At 51.9% G+C, this 17,114-nt stretch overlaps 2 protein-coding genes across 2 annotated transcripts in view; one reads left to right on the top strand and one right to left on the bottom strand.

The window, feature by feature from the left end:
• LOC138473473 (selection and upkeep of intraepithelial T-cells protein 6-like) overlaps positions 1 to 16,572 on the top strand; it is a 35,126-nt gene extending 18,554 nt beyond the window's left edge. Inside the window, exon 2 of the mRNA XM_069612118.1 lies at positions 15,622 to 16,572. Within this exon, the coding sequence (XP_069468219.1) occupies positions 15,622 to 16,572 (951 nt within the window). The remainder of the gene's footprint in view (positions 1 to 15,621) is intronic.
• Positions 1 to 17,114, bottom strand: part of HMX2 (H6 family homeobox 2) — a 129,329-nt gene that overhangs the window by 57,691 nt on the left and 54,524 nt on the right. The gene's annotated exons all lie outside the window — the stretch shown is intronic.

The raw sequence follows: 17,114 nt of genomic DNA, 5'->3' as shown, positions 1-17,114 counted from the left end.
GGCTGAGTAATGGGGGTCTGGCTGAGTCATGGGGGTCTGGCTGAGTAATGGGGGCCTGGCTGAGTAACGGGGGTCTGGCTGAGTAACGGGGGTCTGGCTGAGTAATGGGGGTCTGGCTGAGTGATGGGGGCCTGGCTGAGTAACGGGGGTCTGGCTGAGTAATGGGGGTCTGGCTGTGTAACGGGGGTCTGGCTGAGTAACGGGGGTCTGGCTGAGTAACGGGGGTCTGGCTGAGTGATGGGGGTCTGGCTGAGTGATGGGGGCCTGGCTGAGTAACGGGGGTCTGGCTGAGTAATGGGGGTCTGGCTGAGTAATGGGGGCCTGGCTGAGTAACGGGGGTCTGGCTGAGTAATGGGGGTCTGGCTGAGTAACTGGGGTCTGGCTGAGTAATGGGGGTCTGGCTGAGTGATGGGGATCTGGCTGAGTGATGGCGGTCTGGCTGAGTAACGGGGGTCTGGCTGAGTGATGGGGGTCCGGCTGAGTAATGGGGGTCTGGCTGAGTATAATGGGGTCTGGCTGAGTATAATGGGGGTCTGGCTGAGTGATGGGGGTCTGGCTGAGTGATGGGAGTCTGGCTGAGTATAATGGGGGTCTGGCTGAGTGATGGGGGCCTGGCTGAGTGATGGAGGCCTGGCTGAGTGATGGGGGTCTGACTGAGTGATGAGGGTCTGGCTGAGTGATGGGGGCCTGCCTGAGTGATGGCGGCCTGGCTGAGTAACGGGGGTCTGGCTGAGTTATGGGGGTCTAGCTGAGTAATGGGGGCCTGGCTGAGTAATGGGGGTTTGGCTGAGTAATGGAGGTCTGGCTGAGTATAATGGGGGTCTGGCTGAGTAATGGGGGTTTGACTGAGTGACGGGGGTCTGGCTGAGTAACGGGGGTCTGGCTGAGTGACGGGGATCTGGCTGAGTGATGGGGGTCTGGCTGAGTATAATGGGGATCTGGCTGAGTAATGGGAGTCTGGCTGAGTGATGGGGGTCTGGCTGAGTAATGGGGGTCTGGCTGAGTGATGGGGGTCTGGCTGAGTATAATGGGGGGTCTGGCTGAGTAATGGGGGCCTGGCTGAGTAATGGGGGTCTGGCTGAGTTATGGGAGTCCGGCTGAGTAAGGGGGGTCTGGCTGAGTAACATGGGTCTGGCTAAGTAACGGGGGGTTTGGCTGAGTAACGGGGGGCTGGCTGAGAAACGGGGGTCTGGCTGAGTGATGGGGGTCTGGCTGAGTGACGGGGACCTGGCTGAGTAACGGGGACCTGGCTGAGTAACGGGGGTCTGGCTGAGTAACGGGGGTCTGGCTGAGTAACGGGGGCCTGGCTGAGTAACGGGGGTCTGGCTGAGTAACGGGGGTCTGGCTGAGTAACGGGGGTCTGGCTGAGTGATGGGGGTCGGGCTGAGTAATGGGGGTCTGGCTGAGTATAATGGGGTCTGGCTGAGTATAATGGGGGTCTGGCTGAGTGATGTGAGTCTGGCTGAGTATAATGGGGGTCTGGCTGAGTGATGGGGGCCTGGCTGAGTGATGGAGGCCTGGCTGAGTAATGGGGGTCTGGCTGAGTGATGAGGGTCTGGCTGAGTGATGGGGGCCTGGCTGAGTGATGGCGGCCTGGCTGAGTAACGGGGGTTTGGCTGAGTAACGGGGGTCTGGCTGAGTTATGGGGGTCTGGCTGAGTAATGGGGGCCTGGCTGAGTAATGGGGGTTTGGCTGAGTAATGGAGGTCTGGCTGAGTATAATGGGGGTCTGGCTGAGTAATGGGGGTCTGACTGAGTGACGGGGGTCTGGATGAGTAACGGGGGTCTGGCTGAGTGACGGGGATCTGGCTGAGTGATGGGGGTCTGGCTGAGTATAATGGGGGTCTGGCTGAGTAATGGGAGTCTGGCTGAGTGATGGGGTCTGGCTGAGTAATGGGGGTCTGGCTGAGTGATGGGGGTCTGGCTGAGTATAATGGGGGTCTGGCTGAGTAATGGGGGCCTGGCTGAGTAATGGGGGTCTGGCTGAGTTATGGGAGTCTGGCTGAGTAAGGGGGGTCTGGCTGAGTAACATGGGTCTGGCTAAGTAATGGGGGTCTGGCTGAGTAATGGGGGTTTGGCTGAGTAATGGGGGTCTGGCTGAGTAATGGGGGTTTGGCTGAGTAATGGGGGTCTGGCTGAGTAATGGGGGCCTGGCTGAGTTATGGGGGTCTGGCTGAGTATAATGGGGGTCTGGCTGAGTAATGGGGATCTGGCTGAGTGATGGGGGTCTGGCTGAGTATAATGGGGTCTGGCTGAGTAATGGGGGCCTGGCTGAGTAATGGGGGTCTGGCTGAGTAATGGGGGTCTGGCTGAGTTATGGGGGCCTGGCTGAGTAAGGGGGGTCTGGCTGAGTAACATGGGTCTGGCTGAGTAATGGGGGTCTGGCTGAGTAATGGGGGTTTGGCTGAGTAAGGGGGGTCTGGCTGAGTAACATGGGTCTGGCTAAGTAATGGGGGTCTGGCTGAGTAATGGGGGTTTGGCTGAGTAATGGGGGTCTGGCTGAGTAATGGGGGTCTGGCTGAGTAATGGGGGTCTGGCTGAGTAATGGGGGTCTGGCTGAGTGATGGGGGTCTGGCTGAGTGATGGGGGCCTGGCTGAGTAACGGGGGTCTGGCTGAGTAATGGGGGTCTGGCTGAGTAATGGGGGCCTGGCTGAGTAACGGGGGTCTGGCTGAGTAATGGGGGTCTGGCTGAGTAACTGGGGTCTGGCTGAGTAATGGGGGTCTGGCTGAGTGATGGGGATCTGGCTGAGTGATGGCGGTCTGGCTGAGTAACGGGGGTCTGGCTGAGTGATGGGGGTCCGGCTGAGTAATGGGGGTCTGGCTGAGTATAATGGGGTCTGGCTGAGTATAATGGGGGTCTGGCTGAGTGATGGGGGTCTGGCTGAGTGATGGGAGTCTGGCTGAGTATAATGGGGGTCTGGCTGAGTGATGGGGGCCTGGCTGAGTGATGGAGGCCTGGCTGAGTGATGGGGGTCTGACTGAGTGATGAGGGTCTGGCTGAGTGATGGGGGCCTGCCTGAGTGATGGCGGCCTGGCTGAGTAACGGGGGTCTGGCTGAGTTATGGGGGTCTAGCTGAGTAATGGGGGCCTGGCTGAGTAATGGGGGTTTGGCTGAGTAATGGAGGTCTGGCTGAGTATAATGGGGGTCTGGCTGAGTAATGGGGGTTTGACTGAGTGACGGGGGTCTGGCTGAGTAACGGGGGTCTGGCTGAGTGACGGGGATCTGGCTGAGTGATGGGGGTCTGGCTGAGTATAATGGGGATCTGGCTGAGTAATGGGAGTCTGGCTGAGTGATGGGGGTCTGGCTGAGTAATGGGGGTCTGGCTGAGTGATGGGGGTCTGGCTGAGTATAATGGGGGGTCTGGCTGAGTAATGGGGGCCTGGCTGAGTAATGGGGGTCTGGCTGAGTTATGGGAGTCCGGCTGAGTAAGGGGGGTCTGGCTGAGTAACATGGGTCTGGCTAAGTAACGGGGGGTTTGGCTGAGTAACGGGGGGCTGGCTGAGAAACGGGGGTCTGGCTGAGTGATGGGGGTCTGGCTGAGTGACGGGGACCTGGCTGAGTAACGGGGACCTGGCTGAGTAACGGGGGTCTGGCTGAGTAACGGGGGTCTGGCTGAGTAACGGGGGCCTGGCTGAGTAACGGGGGTCTGGCTGAGTAACGGGGGTCTGGCTGAGTAACGGGGGTCTGGCTGAGTGATGGGGGTCGGGCTGAGTAATGGGGGTCTGGCTGAGTATAATGGGGTCTGGCTGAGTATAATGGGGGTCTGGCTGAGTGATGTGAGTCTGGCTGAGTATAATGGGGGTCTGGCTGAGTGATGGGGGCCTGGCTGAGTGATGGAGGCCTGGCTGAGTAATGGGGGTCTGGCTGAGTGATGAGGGTCTGGCTGAGTGATGGGGGCCTGGCTGAGTGATGGCGGCCTGGCTGAGTAACGGGGGTTTGGCTGAGTAACGGGGGTCTGGCTGAGTTATGGGGGTCTGGCTGAGTAATGGGGGCCTGGCTGAGTAATGGGGGTTTGGCTGAGTAATGGAGGTCTGGCTGAGTATAATGGGGGTCTGGCTGAGTAATGGGGGTCTGACTGAGTGACGGGGGTCTGGATGAGTAACGGGGGTCTGGCTGAGTGACGGGGATCTGGCTGAGTGATGGGGGTCTGGCTGAGTATAATGGGGGTCTGGCTGAGTAATGGGAGTCTGGCTGAGTGATGGGGTCTGGCTGAGTAATGGGGGTCTGGCTGAGTGATGGGGGTCTGGCTGAGTATAATGGGGGTCTGGCTGAGTAATGGGGGCCTGGCTGAGTAATGGGGGTCTGGCTGAGTTATGGGAGTCTGGCTGAGTAAGGGGGGTCTGGCTGAGTAACATGGGTCTGGCTAAGTAATGGGGGTCTGGCTGAGTAATGGGGGTTTGGCTGAGTAATGGGGGTCTGGCTGAGTAATGGGGGTTTGGCTGAGTAATGGGGGTCTGGCTGAGTAATGGGGGCCTGGCTGAGTTATGGGGGTCTGGCTGAGTATAATGGGGGTCTGGCTGAGTAATGGGGATCTGGCTGAGTGATGGGGGTCTGGCTGAGTATAATGGGGTCTGGCTGAGTAATGGGGGCCTGGCTGAGTAATGGGGGTCTGGCTGAGTAATGGGGGTCTGGCTGAGTTATGGGGGCCTGGCTGAGTAAGGGGGGTCTGGCTGAGTAACATGGGTCTGGCTGAGTAATGGGGGTCTGGCTGAGTAATGGGGGTTTGGCTGAGTAAGGGGGGTCTGGCTGAGTAACATGGGTCTGGCTAAGTAATGGGGGTCTGGCTGAGTAATGGGGGTTTGGCTGAGTAATGGGGGTCTGGCTGAGTAATGGGGGTCTGGCTGAGTAATGGGGGTCTGGCTGAGTAATGGGGGCCTGGCTGAGTGATGGGGGTCTGGCTGAGTATAATGGGGGTCTGGCTGAGTAATGGGGATCTGGCTGAGTGATGGGGGTCTGGCTGAGTATAATGGGGGTCTGGCTGAGTAATGGGGGCCTGGCTGAGTTATGGGGGTCTGGCTGAGTAAGGGGGGTCTGGCTGAGTAACATGGGTCTGGCTGAGTAATGGGGGTTTGGCTGAGTAATGGGAGTCTGGCTGAGTAATCGGACTGCTGAGACAGCGATGTGGAAGGATGAAATCATTGACTAGCCAAGCTAGTGTATTGAACAGAAAGTTTGGGCCGTTTTCAATCCTGCCAGTAGTCAAGTACAATAGAGCCAACGTGGTCCCGTTCAATCTCCCCGACCTCCTGTGGAATGGACTAGAGGGCAGCTTTTGGAAGCAGGTGTTGTGCATCCTAATGTCTACTCCGATTGCCATCACACGGAGGGAACTGGGCCGAAACTCTTTGAAATTCACGGTCGATTGGAACAGACTGGCTCTGTTCAGGAAATGGCCTCACCCTACACGACCGACCATCTTGGACATGGTGTAGAGTAGACGGAAATGTTTTCCAACACAAACCCAGTTTTGACTGGATGGATGGAAGCTAACCACGATGCACCTGTTGGATGACATTGGAAGTTCCTTGGAGCAATTGTTGTCTAACCCGATACAGTTGGAATAAAATGACAAAACCATGACTGGATTTTAACGCTGGAAAGGGCTGGTAGCTAACAGTCGGTAGCCTATCTCCCGCTGGAAGCGCGAGGACAAAACACAGCCTGTGAGTACTTGAAACAGTTTCCTGACAAACGGGTCAGGGACCAATTTCTGAGAGCTCGCCTGACCCTACAACCTTCAAACGACAGGGTCAGGTTCGGAAACTTGCACAATGCAGAATAGATTGGGAAACAGCCCCCCCCCCTCTACTTGGATGGACTGCCCCAAACTTAGGTAGGATGATGAGGTTGGACTAAACCAACAGGCAATCTTCAATACAGTCTCCCCCCTACAGCGAAAAGGGATGACTGATTGATAGTTTTGAATATGTATTATTGCCCCTGCACCTCCCTCTTTGCTCCATAACATTGTGAGTTCAAGGCTGGGTGGGTGGTTTTGGAAGGGTTGGAACGGGTGCAACGGTACTAAAGTGGCTGGTTTGGTGCCACCATTGGCGTCGAGCACTGGAATGGCCACAGTGCACCGCACATTTCCAAGGAAAAGGGAGCAAAGTTGGAGGTTTCGCGAAAGTACTCCTTGCACAGGCTAAGCAAGGATAAGCAGTTGCTACGGAAGGGCAGGTATTACTTATCGATGCTAATTTAGCAGGTAGGACAGAAGATTGGGGTGTGCTGCGTGGGTCTGCACACAGGTTAGCTGGGAGGTGGGTAACACCTGATAATGGCTGGGAGGAGCATGGTTAGCTTGACAGCAGCACCTTCCGGGGACAACACAAGAGGTAAAGGACATGCCCGGGTGCACGTTTGCATGAGAACTGGGGGTGTTGCATGGTGTGAGTTGCATACGTTTGCACAGGTCGGGAATCAAACGGCTCCAGGTGGTTATGAGAAGTTACTATGGTTTCAGTGAGTTCTATTAAGGGGACTGGCACACATCAATGAATGCTGTTATAGCAGGCGGCATCAGGATATCCACATGGTTCAGGTAAACAACGGGCACCGGGAAGAAGGGTGTATATGCAGTTGCCAGGTTAGAAATGCAGCCCGCAAAGAGAAATTCTGGAAGGTCTATCCGTAGGGTCGGCAGACAAGGGAGCAGTTCAAGATGGAATGGTGGCAGCTGGTGATGTGGACCAAACGCTCTGGGACGTCCGGAAGCATAAGCTCGTGCCAGGACCTAGGTTCAGGTTCCAGTGTAGCTGTGGAAGTGCAGTGCCAGGGGCTTCAGGTTCCCCCGTGCGAGGGTTTGGGACCACAGAAATGCAACAAAAATGCACAAGTTGTGACAAATCAACTTCCGGAGCCACAGTGGTCCACGGATGAATATCGGTTTCTAAACCATCAATCAGCCCCACACCCCAATGGCAGGCTTATCTACGCAAGGTTATGGATCTACGCAAGGTTGTGGATCGTTGGTTCGTTGCAACACAGCAAAAATACAATTATTACCCAATGATAAAAGGGACTGTCCACTCAAGGTTGTATACAAAAATCGACTTTATTTTTTATCACAACAGACAGTTCTAGCAAAATACAAAACACAACCCACCCTGTAAAGGAATGCAGAGGACAGACAGTTTCACGAAGGAAAAGGGATGCTCTCTGGATACTGACAGGAGGTTAGTTGGTATAGAAATGAATCTCAATAGATCAAGGATACTTGGTTTCAACACAAAGGGAGCAATGAGTCGTAAAATGCTGCTAGGGGCCTTCGGAGAAGGACCAGGGGGACAGAACTACAATGTACCTGGTGCTGTAGGAGTTCTTGGTACTCGACAGGTTTGAATCGGTTTCAGGGCACTTTGCAGCTTCTGCAACAGAGTTTAACACGGGAGAAGCTGCAGGTATCAGGCGGCAGGCAGTTCACGAGCGAGGCTGGATGGATGGCTGCAGGCTGGCGTACACGGAGGCTCAGGGTCAGGAAGCGTTGTCTCAATGCTGGTCAGCGTTTCTGAAGCACTGGTCAAGGCGTCTCGGATGGAGTCAGCGGCTGCAGCGTAACAACAGTCAGCAGTGCAGTAGGTTTCAGCTCGAGGGGCTTGACTGTCCCAAAAATGTCCTTTAAGGCACCCGTCTGTAGATGCTTGTCGATGCACTCCTCCTGGCTTCTTCACTGGCCTTCTGTCATCATTTAAGGTGGATGGCCCAAAGCTGAGGTGAGTGCGGCAGGCAGATGGCTTGTCCTTGGTTTGGTTCAGAGACTCGCTGGCACTTCCCACTTAGAAAGCCTGCTGCACAGCCTAGTAGGGCACGCTGTGCGCTGGCTGGGTTCCAGTTCTGGAGCTGCTGTAGGGTCCTCTTTAGTGGAGGGATCTTGCTTCCCTCTTGGAGGTCCTGGCCTTCCTTCACTGACAGAAGCTGTAAGGCAGACTGCACCTTCAGCCGGGGTCCAAAGCTGAGTTCTTCTTGCTACTTTTTACAAAGTCTTCAGATGAGCTGCCCAAAAGAGGGGCTTGGGCTTCTTTTAAAGCCAAATGGATCAAAGGGATAGGTGTAGGCTAAGCCTACCTTAATGAACCAACCCTATGCCCCCACCAGCAATCCCCTGTATGCATGAGGTAATAACCAGAGTGCTTTGCAACAGAAAATGTAAAGCGGTGTAAACATGTAATACTAAGTCCCACCCATCTTCCTGTCTGTTGTGGATCAAATAGTCTCTCTAGTAAATGAAGCTCTCTGTGGTTCGTGGTTAAAGCAGCAGGTCTCCCCTTAAGCTGCAGCGAGGCCAGACTTTCGGGTGCCATCAATCCACATACTCGTACCATCTGAATGGGGTCTACCTCCGGGGACGACTACTGTAACATGCAGTCCCAGACATGACATTTCCTTGTCAATCGATACTGAAGGCAGGAGCTGGCATGAAGTTGACACAGTTCATATGAAAGGATGTTGGGGATTCTCTGTCTCCTTTGTTAGCCTCCGGTTAGCATGTAAAGCTGCTACTAGCAACATAGCTAAGCAAAAGGACACAGCAGTTCCACAGAGCCTTTGTTAGTTAATTAGGCTGGCCATGACAGGGGGAAGGTATGGCCCTCGCCCTTCTGAGATGACATGTTGAAATCCTGGCTGTTATATCCCAAATAAATATAACAGGAGGGACTACACCTGTAGACTGTGTCCACCCAGAGTACATGGGTCTGTGTGTATGTCATGCTGTGAGCCTAGGAAAATGTGTGAAGATTAGTCCCATACATTTTCTGGAGGGTGATCTACCATCATTCAGTTTCATTTAAAATTTCAACAAAGCCCAGATGCGCGCACACTCACTGTGGTCGAATTCCTCACACGGGTGGTTAGGAATTGGGTCACTGCACACAGGGACCGGACTGCATTGGCCCAGCTACGGGTTGTTGGGGGTTTTCACTGTGACATTTGTGAAGTTAGGGAGTGCCCTCCCCCCCATAAAAAGTAAATAGCAACATGACCTGGGCATTGGAATTGAGGTTGTGAATGTAATGATATGATATGATATGATATGGCATTTATAACGCGCCTGTACCCAAGTGTTTCTAGGCGTGACGAGGCAGGGAGGGGGAAACAAGGGAGGACAAAATAAAGATCTTACTAGGCATTGTGTCATTAAGATCATGCAAGTGCGGGGAAGAGGGAAGGGGAGAAGTGCCAGAGGGAGGGGAGAAGTGCATATACAGACCTTTAAGTGCTGAGGAGCCCGGAGGCAGTGCAAGGGCAACTGGACATTGCCTGGAGCCTGGGCCTGAGTTCAGAGTGTGCCCAGGTGACCAGTGCGCGGAGTAGTCGGGTGCATCAGCAGGGGAGAGGAAGAGAGAAAGCAGAAGCAAAAAGGAAGGTCTTGAGCTGCTTTCGGAACTGGAACCGGAGGTGGTACTGCTCAAGTTTGAGAGAGGCAGGGAGTTTGTTCCAGAGGGAGGCCCCAGCAGAGGAGATGGATCTACCCCTATCTCTCTGCATGGAGAAGGAAGATGTTTTGGAAGAGAAAGTTGGAGGTAGAGCCGTCCCAGGCCCCAGAAGGCCTTGTGGACAATGCAGAGGGTCTTGAAATTGATCCTTGCAGCCACTGGGAGCCAGCAAAGAGATTTCAAAGCTGGAGAGATACGATCCCTGGGCTTGAGGCAAAGGACAAGTCTTGCAGTCCTGTTCTAGATACGTTGTAAAGGTCGAAGAGTAGAGGCAGGAAGATTTAGAAAGAGGCTGTTGCAATAGTCCAGCCAAGAGAGGACCAGAGCTCTGGAGACAGTGAGCTTCAGGGGGAAAGTGAGAAAAGGAAGAATACCTCTGAGGAGGTGCAGCTGATAGTGTGACTTCTTAGAGATGTCAGAGATGTGAGGAGAGAAGGAGAGGGTGGAGTTGAAGATGTCACCAAGGTTCCTAGCCTCACAGGAAGGAGCAGGAAGAGGGCCCAGAGTGGGCAGCCAGAGAGACAGAGAGGAAAGGAGGGAGCGGCTGTCCCAATGAGGATGATCTCAGTCTTACTGGCATTAAGGCAGAGATCATTAGCTGCACACCATTCCAGACAGTCTGGTATGAGCAAAGAAGCAGAGGTGGCTGAGGGGAGCCTGAAAGAGAACTGAGTGTCATCCGCATAACATTGAAAATTGGAGCAGAAAGCAGCGAGGCGGTGGGCAAGAGATGCCAGATACTTTTTGAAGAGCCAGGGAGAGGGTTAGACCTCTGGGAATCACCACACGTAGAGAGAGAGATAGAAGAGAGGAAATACCCCAGTTGGACCTCAGAGGTCATTTGGTGAGAAAGGAGGTCAACCAGGCCAGAGCCTGATCAGTAATACCAAGGTTGTCCCAGAGACGATTGAGCAGGATGGCATGGTTGACTGTGTCATAAGCAGAGGATAGATCCAGGAAAATGAGGACAGAAGGGAGATGAGAGTCAAGATTGGAGAGAAAGTCTTCACTGGTGTTCAGGAGAGCAGTTTCTGTGTTTCTGGCAGCTCTGAAGCCAGGCTAGTGGTCCTGGGGGCAACCAACAGATTCAGTATGTAGATTCAGCTGGGAGATGGCCAGCTTTTTGAAGAGTTTTCCCAGAAAAGGAGTGATGGAGATTGGGCAATAGTTAGCCCGGGAGGAAGGATCAGCCGAGGGCTTGTTTAGAAGGGGTGCACAATAGAGTGCTTAAGGGAGAGGGGTAAGTTGCAGTGGCAAAGGAGTGATTGCAGAAATCAGTGAAGGCTGGAGCAAGGGTGTCGATGTGGTGCTTGATGGTTCTGGATGAGCAGGGGAGAATTTCATAGATTGGACTTGGCTAGAAACATTTTCTGGGGTGAACAGGGGAAAGGAGGAGAAAGGAGGAAGAGAGATGGCCTCAGACGGACCAGGAGTGGTGGAGGGGGAGAAAGGAGAGGTAGAGGAAGAGAGGGTGGACAGAATGTCTTGAGTTTTAGTAGTGAAATGAGAGGCCAAGGCCGTGCAGAGGGCCTGGGAGGGAACAGGAGAGATAGAGACTGCAGTAGGATTGGCCAGCTCCTTGCATTCTGCCGAGTGGTTAAATGCTGCAGAGACGCGTGCTTGCATGTAGGCTCTCTTTTTAGAGAGGACAGAGGCTGTACTGCCTTTTGAGCAGGCCAGTTTGTCAGGGGGTGCACCCGGGGCCCTCCACTTCCTCACCACTGCCCTACACTTGCGTTTAAGGGCGGCAAGGTCAGAATCATACCAAGAGTTGCACTTGATTTGGGCTTCAAGCGGATCCTCATGACAGTGGCAAGGACGTCCAGAGTGTTAGAGATAGAGAGATGAAGGTTAGAGAGGGCTGTGTCAGGTGTGAGTCAGCCAAAGGTGCAGGAGGAGGAGAGAAAGTAGCAGCAAAAGCCTCCACTGGCACCTGCTTCATGGGTCGGATGACCGAGAAGGTAGGTGGCAGTGCTGGAGTCGGCTTGACCTGCGGGGAAGAGAGAGAGAGGTGGGAAGAAAGGAGAAAGCGATCACTCCAAGAGAGAGGAGTGGTGAGAGGGCTCGAGAAGGGGAGGTCTTGAGGAGATCAGAACATCCAGGGTGTGCCCTGCAGAGTGAGTCGGGCCAGAGGGAAGAACAGAGAGAGAGAGAGAATCGCAGAGGTTGTGGATGAGTCCTGAAGATGGGCTGGTAGCATCCAGGTGGATGTTGAAGTCTCAGAGGGGGAGAAGTTGGGAGGTAGAGGCAAGGAGTGAGGAGGAGAGGTCAGCCCACTCAGAGAGGAAGAGGGTGACAGCTAGAAGTGTGTTACACTTTGACCTGAACTTCACAGCGGAGATGAGCCCAGCTGACCCACGTACCACAAAATCGACTGAGAAGTGGCGGCCAATTGCAGCCTGGCATCCCCTATAGAGCAGGCTGTGCCATACAGGCCCACCAATCTCTTGCGCTGGTACTTTGTACTGTATAGTATGCCATCACGGATGGCGACAATATCCCTTAAAATGTGTCGCCCGTGTATGGTTTGGCAGAGCGCTCTCGGCCAGCAGAGTTCTTTGCTTGCTAACTTTATTTTACATAAAGTCGGTCATCCTTGCAATTCATCTCTTGGTCTCATTCCCGGGCGGGGTGTGTTATCTTTATTTTGGTCTATTGTGGAATTGCGTGTTTGGGTGCCCGCCTTCACCGAGTGCATCCAAATCAAGCTCTTCCAGGAGATGTCAGAGGAGTGTTTGGCAGCTGAACGAGAGGTGAGCGTAGCGATGTGGAGCAGGTTGCCATATTTGAAGGACTTCCGGGGAGGGGTACAGTCCAGAGGTACAACCTGCAGAAGTGTTGGAATTCCCGAGGATGGGCATAGGAGGAAGGAAGAGAAGGCACGGTAGTCAGAGAGGGAGAAGCGAGTGCCAGAGGGGTGGCAGAGGAGGGAGTCAACAGGGTGGCCAGAGAAGCATTTGGGGTGCTGAAGAGGTGACAGTGGAAGGAAGCGGCAGAGGAGCTGTAGATGGGTAAGAAGGGCTAGCAGGAGAGAAAAGGAAGTTGATAAGGCACGGGAAGCTTCTATCAAAGAGGAGGAAATTTGCCTGAGGGCCCTGGACCAAGCTGGTGCCAACTAAGTAGACATTAATGATGGTCTTGGGGGAGTGGAAGGGGGCCAGGAGGGCCTCCCACCCGGTGCCACCATTAATGGGAGAAGAGGAAAACGGAGAGAGAACAGAGACCCTATGGGGGGTCCATAGGCCTGGAGAGGGAATGACAAAGAGTATGTCGGTAGGGGTCTGTCTGGAGGAAGCTCTGGTGTAGGTATCAGTGATAGGGAGGCCTGGGTTGGAGACCAGGGTGACCCTTTTGAACTTCTTCCTGCCAAAACTAGTGAAAGGGATAGGATAGTCGATAGAAAAGCAGTTAGAAAGTATAGGTGAGACAGCAAACACCATAGGGAGTGGGGGGACAAAAGGGGGTGAGGTAGGGAGAGGGGAGCACTGGCAGGCGAGGGGGGAGGGGAGATAATGCAGGGGGGCAGACAGGAGGGAGGCACAGGGGGGACACAAAAGGGAAGGGGGCACAACAAAGAACAAGAACAATGGACCTACCAATCAGATGCAGTACAGAACCATCAGAAAGAAAAGAGCACACCAGGGAACCTAGAAGTAGAGAATGCAGGTGTAGTACAGAACCAAAGCAAAGCACAAAGCACAACAGGGAACCTGGAAGTAGAGAAAGCAGATGCAGTACAGAACCAAAGCAAAGCACAAAGCACACCAGGGAACCTAGAAGTAGAGAAAGCAGATGTAGAACAGAAACAAGGCAAAGCACAAAGCACAACACGGAACCTAGAAGTAGAGAAAGCAGATGTAGTACAGAAACAACGCAAAGCACAAAGCACAACAGGGAACCTGGAAGTAGATAAATCAGGTGTAGTACAGAACCAAAGCAAAGCACAAAGCACAACAGGGAACCTAGAAGTAGAGAAAGCAGATGTAGTACAGAAACAACGCAAAGCACAAAGCACAACAGGGAACCTAGAAGTAGAGAAAGCAGATGCAGTACAGAACCAAAGCAAAGCACAAAGCACACCAGGGAACCTAGAAGTAGAGAAAGCAGATGCAGTAAAGAACCAAAGCAAAGCACAAAGCACAACAGGGAACCTAGAAGTAGAGAAGGCAGATGTAGAACAGAACCAAAGAAAAGCACAAAGCACAACACGGAACCTAGAAGTAGAGAAAGCAGATGCAGTACAGAACCAAGGCAAAGAACAAAGCACAACAGGGAACCTGGAAGTAGAGAAAGCAGATGTAGAACAGTAACAAGGCAAAGCACAACAGGGAACCTGGAAGTAGATAAATCAGATGTAGTACAGAACCAAAGCAAAGCACAAAGCCCAACACGGAACCTAGAAGTAGAGAAAGCAGATGCAGTACAGAACCAAGGCAAAGAACAAAGCACAACAGGGAACCTGGAAGTAGAGAAAGCAGATGCAGTACAGAACCAAGGCAAAGAACAAAGCCCAACACGGAACCTAGAAGTAGAGAAAGCAGATGCAGTACAGAACCAAGGCAAAGAACAAAGCACAACAGGGAACCTGGAAGTAGAGAAAGCAGATGCAGTACAGAACCAAGGCAAAGAACAAAGCACAACAGGGAACCTGGAAGTAGAGAAATCAGATGTAGTACAGAAACAAGGCAAAGCACAAGGCACAATAGGGAACCTAGAAGTAAAGAATGCAGATGTAGTACAGAACCAAGGCAAAGCACAAAGCACAACAGGGAACCTGGAAGTAGAGAAAGCAGATTTAGTACAGAACCAAAGCAAAGCACAAAGCACAATAGGGAACCTGGAAGTAAAGAATGCAGATGTAGTACAGAACCAAGGCAAAGCACAACAGGGAACCTGGAAGTAGAGAAAGCAGATGTAGTACAGAACCAAAGCAAAGCACAAAGCACAACAGGGAACCTAGAAGTAGAGAAGGCAGATGTAGAACAGAAACAAGGCAAAGCACAAAGCACAACACGGAACCTAGAAGTAGAGAAAGCAGATGCAGTACAGAACCAAAGCAAAGCACAAAGCACACCAGGGAACCTAGAAGTAGAGAAGGCAGATGCAGTACAGAACCAAAGCAAAGCACAAAGCACAACAGGGAACCTAGAAGTAGAGAAGGCAGATGCAGTACAGAACCAAAGCAAAGCACAAAGCACAACAGGGAACCTAGAAGTAGAGAAGGCAGATGCAGTACAGAACCAAAGCAAAGCACAAAGCACAACAGGGAACCTAGAAGTAGAGAAGGCAGATGCAGTACAGAACCAAAGCAAAGCACAAAGCACAACAGGGAACCTAGAAGTAGAGAAAGCAGATGCAGTACAGAACTAAAGCAAAGCACAAAGCACACCAGGGAACCTGGAAGTAGATAAATCAGATGTAGTAAAGAAACAAGGCAAAGCACAAAGCACAACAGGGAACCTGGAAGTAGATAAATCAGATGTAGTACAGAACCAAAGCAAAGCACAAAGCACAACAGGGAACCTGGAAGTAGATAAATCAGATGTAGTACAGAACCAAAGCAAAGCACAAAGCACAACAGGGAACCTAGAAGTAGAGAAAGCAGATGTAGAACAGAAACAAGGCAAAGCACAAAGCACAACAGGGAACCTAGAAGTAGAGAAGGCAGATGTAGAACAGAACCAAAGCAAAGCACAAAGCACAACAGGGAACCTAGAAGTAGAGAAGGCAGATGCAGTACAGAACCAAAGCAAAGCACAAAGCACAACAGGGAACCTAGAAGTAGAGAAGGCAGATGCAGTACAGAACCAAAGCAAAGCACAAAGCACAACAGGGAACCTAGAAGTAGAGAAAGCAGATGCAGTACAGAACCAAAGCAAAGCACAAAGCACAACAGGGAACCTGGAAGTAGTGAAAGCAGATGCAGTACAGAACTAAAGCAAAGCACAAAGCACAACAGGGAACCTGGAAGTAGATAAATCAGATGCAGTACAGAACCAAAGCAAAGCACAAAACACAACAGGGAACCTGGAAGTAGATAAATCAGATGTAGTACAGAAACAAGGCAACGCACAAAGCACAACAGGGAACCTGGAAGTAGATAAATCAGATGTAGTACAGAACCAAGGCAAAGCACAAAGCACAACAGGGAACCTGGAAGTAGATAAATCAGATGTAGTACAGAACCAAGGCAAAGCGCAAAGCACAACAGGGAACCTGGAAGTAGAGAAAGCAGATGTAGAACAGAAACAAGGCAAAGCACAAAGCACAACAGGGAACCTAGAAGTAGAGAAGGCAGATGTAGAACAGAACCAAAGCAAAGCACAAAGCACAACAGGAAACCTAGAAGTAGAGAAGGCAGATGTAGAACAGAACCAAAGCAAAGCACAAAGCACACCAGGGAACCTAGAAGTAGAGAATGCAGATGTAGTACTGAACCAAAGCAAAGTACAAAGCACAACAGGGAACCTAGAAGTAGAGAAAGCAGATGTAGTACTGAACCAAAGCAAAGCACAAAGCACAACAGGGAACCTAGAAGTAGAGAAAGCAGATGCAGTACAGAACCAAAGCAAAGCACAAAGCACAACAGGGAACCTAGAAGTAGAGAAGGCAGATGTAGAACAGAACCAAAGCAAAGCACAAAGCACAACAGGGAACCTAGAAGTAGAGAAGGCAGATGTAGAACAGAACCAAAGCAAAGCACAAAGCACACCAGGGAACCTAGAAGTAGAGAATGCAGATGTAGTACTGAACCAAAGCAAAGCACAAAGCACAACAGGGAACCTGGAAGTAGAGAATGCAGATGTAGTACTGAACCAAAGCAAAGCACAAAGCACAACAGGGAACCTGGAAGTAGAGAATGCAGATGCAGTACTGAACCAAAGCAAAGCACAAAGCACAATAGGGAACCTAGAAGTAGAGAAGGCAGATGTAGAACAGAACCAAAGCAAAGCACAAAGCACACCAGGGAACCTAGAAGTAGAGAATGCAGATGTAGTACTGAACCAAAGCAAAGCACAAAGCACAACAGGGAACCTGGAAGTAGAGAATGCAGATGCAGTACTGAACCAAAGCAAAGCACAAAGCACAACAAGGAACCTAGAAGTAAAGAATGCAGATGCAACACAGGACTAAACAACAGCATTTTGTCACTTGTGTCGCAGGAACAAAGTACTGGGGAGAGTTTCCCCTGACAAAGATTAAGTATCAGGTAACAGCCCAGAGAGGAAAGGTGTGAACAAGTGCTGAGTTGCACTGGTAAGGCGGGCTCGTGCATGCATGGCGAAAGGAACCCAGTTAAGGTAAAGAACAAACAACCAAGAAACACCTCAAGACACTGAAGGATGTAATGGGCCGACGTCAGTTAAGTAGTGGAGCGGGCCCCATCAATGTATGGTGTAATGGCACGTTGCATAAGGATATCAGCATGGTCCAGGTAAACCATGGGCACTGCATATTTGCAGTTTCCAGGTGGGACATGCGTATTGTGAGGGGAAGTTCCGGAAGAACATTCCGTAGGGTCGTTGAGAAATGGAAGGAGTTCAAGAAGGAATGATGGTGTGGCTGGTGCCATGGACCAGACACTCTGGGACCGCGGCGAGCACATACTAGCGCCAGGAGTAAGACCAAGTACCAGCGTAGATGCATTACATTCTTGTAGGTTTTGCCTAAAGGTA

This window comes from Ambystoma mexicanum, chromosome 8 (assembly GCF_040938575.1).
Source record: "Ambystoma mexicanum isolate Mex_15411 chromosome 8, UKY_AmexF1_1, whole genome shotgun sequence".
NCBI lineage: Eukaryota > Metazoa > Chordata > Amphibia > Caudata > Ambystomatidae > Ambystoma > Ambystoma mexicanum.
Note: the sequence above shows the minus strand (reverse complement) of the source record. Positions and strands in the feature narration are given on the sequence as shown.